This window comes from Zosterops lateralis, assembly GCF_965231275.1.
Source record: "Zosterops lateralis genome assembly, chromosome: 9".
In the NCBI taxonomy this organism is placed as follows: domain Eukaryota; kingdom Metazoa; phylum Chordata; class Aves; order Passeriformes; family Zosteropidae; genus Zosterops; species Zosterops lateralis.
Genome location: NC_139769.1, coordinates 19,284,301 through 19,297,145, shown reverse-complemented (window position 1 = coordinate 19,297,145; position 12,845 = coordinate 19,284,301). Strand labels below are relative to the sequence as shown.

The window sequence follows — 12,845 nt, the reverse complement described above, 5'->3', positions numbered from 1 at the left end:
GCTTGGCACGGGGCGGGGGCGGCGGCGCGGTGTGTGACGGCCGGGGCCGCCGCAGGACGCTGGACTACAACCCGCAGCCTGCCGGGAGGAAGCGCGGGGACGCGCCGCAGGAAGCGGGGCACGGCGCCGCCGCCGCAGCGCTGCCGCCGTCCCGAACGGCCGCCCCTGAGTCACCCGAGCGGCTTGTGCGGGGCCGAGCGGCGGGGCCGGGCCGCCGCCTCCTCCGCCCTGCCCTGCCCTGCCCTGCCCTGCAGTGCAGGGAGCCCTGGGGAAGCGCTGCCCGGCCGGAGAAACTGGCGAGAGAGGCGCCCGCGGAACGTGAGTGACGCTGCGGACGAGGGGCGACGAGCGGTAACGTGGCGTGCCGTGCTGTGCGGTGCCGTGCCGTGCCGTGCTGTGCGGTGCCGTGCCATGCTGTGCTGTCTGTATCTGTGCTGCTGCCCGGCTGCACCCAGCTACTGCGGGGTGCTGTCAAGAGGTGCTGCCCGCCAAGGAACGGGACCCCATTCGAGAATTCTTTTTCTTGTAATGAGGATTAAAATACCGGTGTTTGATGTAGGGATTTTATTTTCATCAATTTTGTGTTCTCTGCAGGTAGTATTGTATGATTTTTAAAAATAGATCAATCTGGCATTGCAATTTCATGACTTAATTGGCAGAACTTGTCTGCATTTGCTTGTTAGAAAGTGCCATGTTGCTAATTTTAAAACACCTAAATAGACGTTTGAGAATATATAATAATATCATCATTGCCTATTGCTACACCTATTGCAAAGACTAGAAGGTATGGCAAGCAAAATCTCATAAACAGCGAACAGTATTTATATTTTCGTTTTAAATATGTTTTTAAAGTTTAATTAATCATTACAATAGGACTGGTAAGTGTTGCAGCTAGGTTGCAAAGTGCCAAAAGATGATCTGAAGTTCACTTTTTCAAAAGCCCGTTTGATGGGGATAATGTGGACCTCATAAATGCCGTGTTGCCACTGCTGCTAATATTTTTTAGAAGTCAGGCATGACTGTTTGTTCCTATAAAATGAAGCAACCAGAATAACCAATTAGCTTCTGGAAATCATTTCTGTGACCTCTTGTCACAAAGTAATAGTAAGATTTGATGTCAGATTTGGGAAGACCTGTATATGGGGATACATTCAGACTGGTATACACACAGATGACAAATCTGTAGTTTTAAGAAGCAAATTTATATAGCCCAAACAAATTGCTCTTATGGAATTTCACAGAGGTTCAATTATTCAACAAGTTCAACAAATTCTTGTTTTCTAAGCTTTCATAGTGCCATTTTCAAATCAAAATTAACGACTCTTTGGTTGTTCAGCCAGTTTTAAAGAAACAAAAATCCCTCCAACAACCTAGTAGCACAGCCTTCTTATATTGCTGTCCTGCATATCCTTCTTTTATGTGCTTGCACTTATATTTTTCAAGCTGCCAAACCTCATGGGAAGAGCAAAATGCTGTGTCTTAAACCTCTGACACAACTGATAATCTTAGTGAAAGGAGAGTGTGAAGGGGATGACCCAGAAAATAAAGCATTATTGGGATAAAATTTTATTTTATTTGTATGACTGTGGTAGCCAAATATATATTTTAGTGGTGCCTGGTGAACAAAGGAACAGCTGTCAGATTCTGGAGACCTACTTGTACCTCCATAGCTGAACTTAAGGATGGAACACACAGACATTGCACTGGCACAAAGCAGCAATTTTACAAGCAGAGAAACAGACTGTTCTTTTCTTTTTAACCATCTGGTGTAATGACTTCTTTCAGGAGTGTTCATTGAAAGGCAGAGAAAATTATTCAGCTGAACAATAGGAAAAGGAATAGGATAATTGCCATGAATGCATATATGAGTCAATAATTGAGAGGAACTTTTGCCAGTAAAAGAATGCTAGGTAGCATGTGGATAACTGCTGATCTCCAGTTATAGAGTCCCTTTAATTTCCAGCAGATTCAAAGATCACAAATAACTGCCCTGTAAAAACAAGCTGGGAAAACAGTCCTACGTGACAACAATGAGGTAAGTTGTGAGGTGTTTGTATAATTTACATTCATATTTTCAAGCAGGGTATTTGCACTTTGGAAAAAAAAAAAAAAAAAAAAAAGATTCAAAATTCTGTGAAAAAAACCACACAGATACTCTCTCAAAAACTGTACTTGTTTGGCTGTCCTGGATCACTAAATTTGATCAGAATTCCCTGAAAACCTAGAAATTACTCACAGAGTAACGTGAATAATATGCATAGATGAGTAATAATAATAAGTATAGATGAGTTAGTAGCACGCTTAGAATGTTCATCTTCCATTCAATTCATACTAATCTTGCAAGTAAAGAAGGAGAAAAGGAAAACTGTGAAGTGCAACAAAGACAAGTGCCAAACTGCACCCTGGATGTACAGACAGAGTGGGGAATGAGAGGCTGGAGAGCAGTGCCAAGGAAAGGGCCATGGGGGTCCTGGTCAATGGCAAGTTGGACACGAGCCAGCAGTGCCCTGGCAGCCAGGAGGGACATCCCTGTCCTGGGGGCACCAGGCCCAGCATCACCAGCCGGGCAAGGGAGGGGATTGTCCCACTCTGTGGTGATGCAGCCTCACCACATGGTGGTTCTGTGCAGTTTTATAAGAATACAATATAAGGATATAAAGCTGTTAGGGTCCAAAGAAGAGCTACAAAGATGGTGAAGGGCCTTGAGGGGAAACCATCTGAGGAGTGGCTGAGGTCACTTGGTCTGCTCAGCCTGGAGAGGAAGGGTCTGTGAGATCTCCCAGCTGTCTATGGATTCCTAACTAGGGGAAGTGGAGGGGCAAAGCACTGATCTCTTGTCTTTGCTGACCTGTGACAGGACGTAAGGGAATGGCATGAAGTTGTTTCAGGGGGTTTGGGTATTAGGAAATATCTACCCATCTTAGCCAGGGGGTGGGTGGGCACTGGAACAGGCTCCCAGGGAAACAGTCACAGCACCAAGCCTGATGTGTCTGGACAATGCCCTCAGGTACGTGGTGGGATTTTGGGGCCTTTCCTGTGCAGAGCCAGGAGTTTGACTTCAATGATCCTCATGAGTCCTTTTCAACTCAGGGTGTCCAATCACTCTGTGAAGAACATTTGAGGGGCTAAACTAAATCTGCACTCACAGTTAGCTGATAGGTAGCATCTGGTATTGCCATTTTCTCAGGAGTTCTATATCTATCAGTTCAGCTGTTGCTGAGATTGTTGAATTCCTGTATTAGTCCATTTGGCATGTTTCTTTTGCTCCACCTGTGTGTTATAACCTTAGTATGATCAGCATTGCATTTTCTGTATTGATTACCACTGTCAAGCAGATACACAAACTATTGACAAAATGTCCAGCAAATCAGTTATAAAGATTCTTCCTTCTGTGTGGTGCCTGAGTGACAGAAAAAGACTGAGCATTTTATTTCCTCCTTCCTGCCAGAGCTTTTGAGAAGGCACCTTCTCTCCTTTTTGCCTTCCAGTTAAGGTAGAGCTCCTGCAATGTTGAAAACACTGAATCTCTGTCCAAATTTGCTCTCTACTTTCAGCTGGATAGACTTGGTGAGGTACATAAATGTTCAGTCAAAAATGTAGCACTAACAAAATAGAAAACAATGAACACTCTAAAGAACTACTCTAGATTTATTTTCACAAAACAATGAAATCCAAAGTGAACTGAAAAAAGTGAAAAACAAGTAAACACAGAAACTGAGTACCAGAAACACCTGTCTTGATAGTTGAAAGTAATTTGCCAAAGTGCTAAAGTCCTCCTTATTTACTTACTTAATGAAAATATACTTAACATTTTGGGAGTTTTGATCAAGAGAGAAAACTGTACATGGGTTTAATTACTTCCTTTCCTGTTACTTGTTTTAAAGGTGTTTTCACTTCTGTAAGCTTCCAGGAAGAGTTATGGGAATCCGCCTACTACGCTTCACCTCTGTGGTGATCATCGTCTTGCTCCTTGTGGCAGGTGCTTTAACAGCTTTGCTTCCCACCATCAAAGATGACAAATTGCCCAATTCGAGAAGGGAACCAAAAACCCAGAGTCAGTCTGCCTTGGATTCATTCACTCTTATTATGCAGACATACAACAGAACTGACTTACTGCTAAAGCTTTTAAATCATTATCAAGCGATCCCCCACCTACATAAAATAATTGTTGTGTGGAACAACATTGGTGAGAAGACACCTGAGGAAATGTGGAATTCCTTGGGGCCTCATCCTGTCCCTGTTGTCTTTAAAGTACAAAGTGTAAATCGTATGAGAAACAGACTGCAGAATTTCCCTGACCTGGAAACAAAAGGTAATCAGCAGTTCATATCACTATTACTAATATTATTTTCACGCTTGAAATCTGAATGCTAAAAGAGAGCTGGTTGAGTTGTATTGTGTAATAAATCAATGGATCTTTTGGACCACTAATAGAGTGTGGTTAGTATAGAGGAGACCTGTGCTATGATATCAGGAACACACCACTACCAGGCTGTCAGTGAAGAGTAAAGGGAAAAAAAGAGGAATGTCAATGTGTTTCAAGGTCTTTTGCAACAGTTCTCCATTTCCTTTGTGAGGCAGACGTAGGTAGTTCAGCTTCTCTTCCTTCTATAGCATAAAGTGAAATTCAAAATGCATGTATTTGTTGAGTATCTGCACTAATCTGAACTTAACTCCTCTGGTAAAGACTTGATTTAGTCTGTTCCTCTTAAGACTAAGTTCTCAAGCATGTTCTGCTCTTCTGAGAAACTCCCTTCCCTAGCTGTGTGGCTTTCTATCTCAAATTACACACCCTTTTATTTAAGAGTACTTTCCCCAGTCTCTTGGGTATTCATCTAAACATTCTTCCTAAGCTCTTTCTAGGAGGTGTACAACAATAAATCCTGTTTGTTTCAAGTGGAAAAAACCCCCATATGTTGCATTACAGACCTGACCTTACTCATGATTAGTAAAGGTAATTGTATTTACTGCCCCCTCTCTATCATGCCTGCTAGTCCAAACACGATTTCTAGGAAGACACTGGAAGCTTCAACTTCCCAAGTGTTTTACTTACTGTAGTAATATCTGTGCTAACTAAAAATTTAAGTTTTAATGCATCTCTGCAGCTCAGATCTAAAAACACCTTTCCTTTTCTACTTCCTGGTAGTCTTTTGTCTAAAACTTAAGGTAAAGAGTCTTCCTTCTGTAGTTAGTAATACTGAATGTTGCCTGTGCAATTTAACTTGTTTACACAGTGAGATGAGTAAAATTTTATACTAAGAATCCTTTGTAAGTCTCATATGCTAAAGAAAAGTATCTAACTCTATTCTAGTTGTGTCTTTACACAAGATTAGTAGAATTTTAAGTTCCTTTGCCAAACGCTCCCAAGTTTTCTAACATGTATTTCTCCACCTGAGTTTTGTAACAGCCTGGCAAATACTCTAAAACTTAGGTTTGCTTCCAGTTATCACAAAGTTGTAACCTTGCTTTAGCTTTGAAATCTAATTATGCTTCATCAATCTACTTTCAAGGAATTGCAATTCAGCTTAATAGTTGTAGAATTTTACATTTCATTTGTCAAATATTGTGCTGCATACTTTGCTCATGTACTTAATCTTTTGATCAATTAAAAGTTTTTCTCATTTTTTCCTCCCTTCAGCTGTTTTAATGATGGATGATGACACACTAGTCAGTGCTCATGACCTTGCTTTTGCCTTTTCCGTTTGGCAGGTAATGTTTTGCATCTTGGCAGGCAGCATTTGTTGAGTTGCACTTGAGATTAATAGTTTTAGAGAATAATGTAGTATACTGTTTTACCATTGGTTTTCTAGCTTTAAAGTTAGATTTTAGGAAGTTTGAAGTGTTGAATAGTAGAAGCTGCAAAATTGTTCTTTAGTAGTATCTATATCTGTAATCTATAACTTCAACGTTTTAACTCTTACTTTACAAAACCATAAAGTTGTTAACTGATGAATTTATTTAAATGCGTATTAGTCTGTGTGGTTAGTTTTGCAAAACACAAGAAATTGTCAGTAAAGTTATTTTCAGTGCCAAATACACAGCTGCCAATTGTGGGTAGATGTTTTGCTGGCACTGTGTGATGTGGAATGAGGCAGACTGTCAGTTTTGTGAAACTGTATTTAATTGAAACATTTATGCAGATCAAAGGACCATATGCCAACAATTTAATTCTATCCTGGTAATAATGTTGTCCTCCTTTCATGTAAAAATGCATAAATCTCTCTTATGAATGCACTTAAGTGAACCCCACACTGTGAAATAAGTGTTGAATTTCTTTTTTTCTTTCAGCAATTTCCAGAGCATATAGTGGGATTTGTTCCTAGAAAGCACATTTCCACTCCTTCAGGCGTATACAGTTATGGCAGCTTTGAATTGCAGAACCCTGGATTTGGGAACGGAGATCAGTATTCTATGGTGCTGATTGGTGCAGCATTTTTTCACAGAAGATATTTAGAAGACTTTCAACGGCAGCCAGAAGCAGTTTTTGCCTTAATAGATGAAACCCAAAATTGTGATGATATTGCCATGAATTTCCTGGTAGCCAAGCATACTGGAAAGCCTTCAGGAGTGTTTGTGAAGCCTGTTGACATAAGAAATTTAGAAAAAGACACTAACAGTGGCTATTCTGGAATGTGGCACCGAGCAGAGCATTTGTTACAGAGATCGTACTGTGTAAATAAACTGGTTAATATTTATGATGGCATGCCCTTAAAATATTCTAATATCATGATTTCTCAGTTTGGTTTTCCTAATTATGCCAATCACAAAAATAAAATGTAAGCCAATGAATTGAAGGTGTTAAATGTTAAGCAATACTCAGTGAATTGCACTGAGTTCAAGGAGAGAAGAAGGTGTAATTACTGCATCTTGGCCATCCCTCTTTGTAGCCTCTGATTTTTCTCCGCTAGGCTTTTTATGTATTTTCTTTCCATTCTAACTAATTCACAAAGGTAAGTTTTGAGAAGATTTAAAGAATATATAGTCATGCTTAGCTGTGATAAAATCATCCTCTTTCCTTAAAACCTGAAAAGCTACTCTAATTAATTAGGCCAGTTCTTCAGAAACATGCAGACAGAAATACACTCCTACTCTTCAGATCTTAACGTTTGGATTTTCTTTTCCTTGAATATACATATCCAGTCAGATGAGGTCTAGGTATATTTTTGACAGTTATATGTTGAGATGCTTCCTTGCCTTCCCACTCCTCATCTGCTCCTACCCAGTTTCCAGTGAAGCTGTAGAAGAGCTACAGTGAACTGCTGGCCAGGCTTCTGGTCTCCTGTACAAAATCCCTTTGAAGTGTGTATATAAGCTACTCGGTGTTCTGAGATGCTCTTGAAGCTGCTATGAAAGCCAGAAGAGTACCTCACCTTAATCTCAGTCCTTAAACCATTGCCTACAGTATCTACTCCTGCTGAGTTAATGGAAAACGATCTCTGATGTGGCTTTTTTTGTATTATTGATTTGCCTAGAGTTGCTGAAACACTGCAAGCAGCTGAAAGGTAAATCCTAGTGGTTGGAAATATAAGAAACATGAATACATGAAATATGAAACTTATATAAGCAGCCAGAAGAATTGGATGGAATGTTACTTATTAATATTCTCTTTAGTACTTAGTTTTATTTTGATATTCTGCATATACGCTATTACAAGCATGCACCCAGGAAAATCCTCAATTTGTTAAGAATTTCTTGTTTACAGTTCCTAGTAAGAGCAGGGTGTTCAACCTTTTGTAGTTTTACAGGTCTGCTGTTTTTTTAGCTACTCTTTCAATGAGTATTTACTTTTTCGTTCGTATTTTTGTCTGGTTTTGGTGGCTATGACGACAGAGTTAAAAGGCACAATAAATGGATAAAGCATTATGGAAAAAAAAAGTATTTTAAGGTAGAGTGGTATTTGACAGGGATAGACTACTATCAGTTTCTGAATTCCCTGACTTTATTTATAGCAAGAAACAGAGCTGCTGTTAATGGCTTTTGTTAGATAGGCACTCTGTAGTTCTGGAAACCTTCTATTGACATAGTCAGGGCAAACCTTTTCCAATGAAGTTGCAGAAGGGTTGGGCTTTGTTTGTGGTACGGGGGAGAGAATAAAAGACAGTGATTTTCCTGAACCACAGAATCAGATTTGGCATCCAAAGCAGATTTAGTTTCATCTGCATCAGCTTTTAATTGATTCTTAGAATCAGTTCAAAGGTAGCTGTGGGCAACCAGTCACAGCTAATACCTAGTACACAAATAGCATCTGCACAAATGGTGTATAATTTTCTCATTTTTTGTAATAAGTTAGATGAACAAAAAGTGAAAAATATGACAAGTTCTATACAGCGGGGTGTGAGTTTTTGGGGGAATGAAGGATTCTTTTGCCTTGTTCAATCAGTATTAAAGAATTTGATTTCTGTTCAGTGAAACTACTTTTGTAAGATTTAAAGGGCAGAATCTTAACATGGCAATGTAAATTCTGCTTAATTTTGTTGTAATAGTGAAAAGTAGTTTTTAATTATTGTGCTGTAGTGCTAAGTAGTGTACAAACAGGCCTATGATCTTTCCAGAAATGCAAATTTCCCAGTGGTAGTTTACTGTATTTCATTTACTTACTTGTCTTCCATGATTTCTGTTCTGTGCAGTATCAACTAGAGTTGTGAAGACTCACAGTTGTTGTTAACCTTATTTTTGAAATGTGAAATGAACTGTCAAGTGAGCCAAATCTTAGTATTGGGCTCTTTGTTGGAACAAAGGAGTTGTTTTGGTTTTGGGGATGGTTTTTTGTTCTTCTGTATCAGTGAAAAAATTAAAAGAACAAGCTTTTAATGATACTGTTCAATTTAATTTGCACCATTGTAAAATAAAATACAGAATGCAGACTTGTGATATATTTATTTTCAGATTATTGACCAAATTTTTCAGTGTTAAGATGTTTAAAATAAGCTCACAGTTTGCATACTCATGAGCAGCACCAAGATTTCTTTTTTTAAAAAAAGTGTACTTGTTGGCACATACATTCATTTAATTTAGGTAAGGCCTACTTATGAAGGAAGAAAAGACATAAACCAACAACCTTAATCATTTAGTCTTAGCTAGCAAAGAAAATACAAAGATAAGACTTAAGCTCCAGCCATAATTGATTGTACTTTGGAACCAAAAGGGGTTGTTTGCTTTTTTTAAAAAAAGTGGATTTTTTTATCCCTTGGTAGTTGTGAAAATGCCTTAAGATTCTTTACTGAAAAAAAAAATTACCAAAAAACGATATTTAAAAAAAAAAATAATATGCCTGTGATAATTTGAGAGATTATCCATATGTCATTTGGTAATATTTTTAGAGTCTAAACAGAATCATCACCACCTCTGAATTTCTGTTGAAATTACAGGATTTTAAACATGATCTCTAAAATAAATCCTTGATAAAAAATCAGGATATAGTGCCAAAATTATACAAAAGCACAAGAAAATTGCTTCTTTACAAAAAATGCCACAAGATGTCACTGCAGCCTTGATACTTGATCTCAAATAGTACTTTTAAAACGAGTACATAGTATTGATTAGAATAACTAAGTTGTACTAGTTGAAAATATTCTTAAAGCTAGCATTTTACACAGTGAAATTCATTAAATAATCATACCAATAGCTATGAGATACAATACTGAAATTGAAAAAACAAAGCTTATTTTGCATGTATTTTTACAGGGAAGAAAAGTTAGTTTATTTCTGATGTTTACAGAGGCTGCAGCTATTTGCCACAAATGAGAACTCACCTGCAATGAAAACTGTATTTTTAGTTTTGCAGAAGACACACAAGCAGTATACAGAAATTGGACAGCTGGGCTTCAGTGTCTAGTTTTATGTCCCTCCTAGGTTCACCAGTCTGGCTGGATGGGTTTACATATCTTAGGCTTTAACACAAACTGTCTCTATGCATTCTAGATACTGGATAGTAGGCTGTAGACTGTTCCACCTTTCCTTCTCTTGCCAAAGAGCTTTGCTAAAGCTATTTCGTGTATGCTCATTTAAACTCCCCTTAGGCAGAGTGCAGCACTGACTTAGAAATGTGTTACACTGAACTGTAGTGAAAGTTTGAGTAAAAAAGGGCATAAAAAACCTGCAGTTCTGTTATATACCTTAATAGCCCATCTCACACAGCATATAGTACACCTGAGAGAACTGCTTGTAAATAAAAAAAACCACCAGTGAAATACTTGATTTTGTTAAGGGTTACACACAAATGAAAGTTACAAAGAACAATCTAAAGAAAAACAAACACTAATTTCCATGAAAAGCAAATACCTTCCAACAGCCTTTATTTAATTTGCTGCTTCCTAAGACTGCAGTCTCATTCTTGTAAGCATCTTACAGAATAGTACTTACTACTGAAAATGACGTTTTCTTGGGTTTCAAAATCAGGCACAAACAGGGTCATATTTAGCACATTAGTTTTGGAGCTTTTCCAAATAAAGTTGAAAAAAAAAAGTGTAAGAACATAGGTGCAAAGCATTAGAGTCAACACAAAAATAAGCACATACAAGACCAGCTGCACTGTCTTCTGTAGTCCTTCACCTGACTTGTAAAGCTTTAAAGATTATCCAGTGCTTATGACACCAGATTAAAACCTGAAGCGTCAGAAGTGTCTCACACTCATGTTCAGCCTCATTAGCAGACACGCCGGGATTAATTACATCAACTGGTGGTTACAGTGGGTTATTTATAGTGTTGGGGAAAGCTGGTGATACTAATGTGAACCCCAGGGCTTTGTATTACATAGGGCATACGGCTTAATGTTACAACATCTTTTAAAGGTGTTTCAAGAGTGGATTTTTTTTTTTTTTTTTTTTTTTTTTTTTTTTTTTTTTGCTTGTTTGGAGGAAGGGTGACTTTTTTTACCCCCTTTTTTTCCTCTCCTCAAGGAACCTCTCCTTTGCAACCTTGGCTTTAGTTTTAAAACTAAAGAGACTAGAAACAGACGGAGAGCCTGCCCTGTTTGGCACTCACCAAGTCTTTCTAAAGAGAGAGGCGGAAGAACGCGCCCAGTGCTGGCACCGGGGCGTTGGGAGACCTCCGGGCCCCAGGCGTGCTCTGCGGCTCGGGCCCCTCCGGCACCGCCCGGGCGGGAAGCGGCGGCCACGGGGGGCCTGGGGCGGGGCGCTCTCTAGGGCGCCGCCAGATCATTGGCTGCAGGCGTAGCAGGGCGGCCTCTGATTGGTCAACGGCCTTGTCTGTCACGACAAAGGGTGTCCCAGGTAGAGCAGTGGGCGCTCCGCCCGTTCCCCCGCGCCTGAGGCGGCCCCACCGCTCCGCCTTCCCCGTCCGGAGCTCGCCCGTGCTGCTGAGGCGGCGCTCCGGCTCGGCCCCGCTCCGAGTACACCCGCCCGGTGCCCGTGGGGCGCTCCGCCGCGGGCCGCCCCCGGGCGGGGAAAAGCAGCCCCAGTGCCGCGGGGCGCGGCGCCGTTGCCCGGGCGGGCGGGGCGGTGCCGGGCTCAGGGCCGTGTCTGCCGGAGCTGGGCGCCGCCGGGCCGGGGGGCCGGTCACTCGCAGCGTCAGCCCTGGGCCGGGCGACACAAAGGCTCCGTGCCGCGGTTGCCAGAGCGCCGCCGGTCGCCTGGTAACCGCCCGCTGCCGCTTTATCCGGGGGCGTCTCCCGGCTGGGGGCGGGGTGGAGCTGGAGTCCCTGTGGGCGCTTGCCCGCCGTGTCCCGAGCCCCGTTCTCCGCTCCGCTCCCGCTCCTATGCGGGCCGTGGCCGCCGCGCTCGCAGCACCGTGGGCCCTGGCGGGCGGCCCCTCCGGGCAGTGGGTCACGTCCCTGCGAGCGCGGCCCGGCCCCGCGGGCGCTGCCCCGGAGCGCCATGAGCTCGGAGCCGCCCCGCGCCTCGCTGCTCCGCGCCCTCTTTAAGATGGAGCCGCCGGGGGCCGCCTCCGAAGTGCTGGGGGGAGCCTCGGAGTTCCTGAAAGGTGAGAGCCGCCTCGTCCCCTGCCTGCGGGGTCCCGGGGCCGCCCCTAGAGAGGAAACCCGCTGGCTTCTCTCCCCCTTCCCCCGGCTGTGCTGCCTGCCCGGCTCGGCCCTGGAGCTTTTCCCGGCGGGTTTGGGGGGCACCCCGGCGCAGCTTTCCCCGCTCCCCCGGCACCTGTTGCTGCCGGGGCCCGCACAGCGCGGGGGGCCCGGGCCGGGCCGCCGCTCACGCAGCAGAAAAAGGAGCGGCGGAGCCTCTTCCGCCCCGCGGTGACAGGCGAGCCCCGGGCGGCGGCCGCTGCCCGCTGCCCCACAACGTGCTCTCATCTCTCTTTCAGATCGCTTGTACTTCGCTGCTTTACGAACTAAACCGAAAAGTACCGCAAATACCCACTACTTCTGTACCGATGAGGAACTGGTCTATGAAAAGTAAGTGGTGTGGTTTGCATATTCAAAGGGATCACCTGAGAGTCTCCTTAACACACTTTGATATGTTCTGTAGAATGTTTTTGCCCCATTGAGGTACTTGCGTAGAATATGAGCATGAAGTTAGTCCGAATGTATTTATTTATTAGCTGAAACTGGTTTAACAACGTGACTCTTAAAAGAAAAAACAGCTGCAAGGCCAGTTAAATGGCTTAAATCGTGGTTGAGCTCGAAGAAGGATATCCGAGCTTTGTAAGATTTGTTTAAAACACGGAGGTCTATTAGGACTAATCACACTTTATTGAATGGTGTCTTAAGTAGAGGACTTATTTGGTACAAATAGGTAAACAGAAGTTTGTTTTATATTTCCTGTATTATCCTGGATAGAGAGTGTGAAGTTTACAGAATCATAAGAATGCTGTGTTTAAATGTGCTTTTGAAGAGCATCTGCAACTTCTTTTATAACTCCAGTTTTATTAGA

The 12,845-nt window shown here is 42.3% G+C and overlaps 2 protein-coding genes across 4 annotated transcripts in view; both read left to right on the top strand.

Annotated features, from left to right (window-relative positions):
* The first annotated feature begins 86 nt into the window (after window positions 1-86).
* Window positions 87-8,862, top strand: EXTL2 (exostosin like glycosyltransferase 2). Of its 3 annotated transcripts, XR_014590697.1 has the most exons (6): window positions 87-318; window positions 1,964-2,035; window positions 3,885-4,312; window positions 4,854-4,954; window positions 5,639-5,709; window positions 6,289-6,331. XR_014590697.1 is itself a non-coding variant. In XM_083867422.1 (5 exons), exons 2-5 carry the CDS (start codon window positions 2,031-2,033, stop codon window positions 6,778-6,780), a joined length of 996 nt encoding a protein of 331 aa, XP_083723548.1. In that variant the 5' UTR covers window positions 87-318; window positions 1,967-2,030; the 3' UTR covers window positions 6,781-8,862. The 3 variants fall into 3 exon arrangements, 2 of the variants coding, with proteins under 2 accessions (XP_083723548.1, XP_083723547.1); XM_083867422.1 differs by lacking the exon at window positions 4,854-4,954 and having other exon boundaries at window positions 1,967-2,035; window positions 6,289-8,862; XM_083867421.1 differs by lacking the exon at window positions 4,854-4,954 and having other exon boundaries at window positions 6,289-8,862.
* A 2,951-nt stretch (window positions 8,863-11,813) lies between these two features.
* Window positions 11,814-12,845, top strand: part of CDC14A (cell division cycle 14A) — a 50,118-nt gene continuing 49,086 nt past the window's right edge. Inside the window, exons 1-2 of the mRNA XM_083867243.1 lie at window positions 11,814-11,940; window positions 12,277-12,367. Of these exons, the coding sequence (XP_083723369.1) occupies window positions 11,835-11,940; window positions 12,277-12,367 (197 nt within the window). The 5' untranslated portion in view covers window positions 11,814-11,834. The remainder of the gene's footprint in view (window positions 11,941-12,276; window positions 12,368-12,845) is intronic.

Excerpts from the sequence above, each read along its gene's own strand:
- EXTL2 (XM_083867422.1), top strand. Across the intron at positions 4,313-5,638 it reads CCCTGACCTGGAAACAAAAG|CTGTTTTAATGATGGATGAT; the intron begins GTAATCAGCAGT and ends TCCTCCCTTCAG. Across the intron at positions 5,710-6,288 it reads TTGCCTTTTCCGTTTGGCAG|CAATTTCCAGAGCATATAGT; the intron begins GTAATGTTTTGC and ends TTTTTCTTTCAG.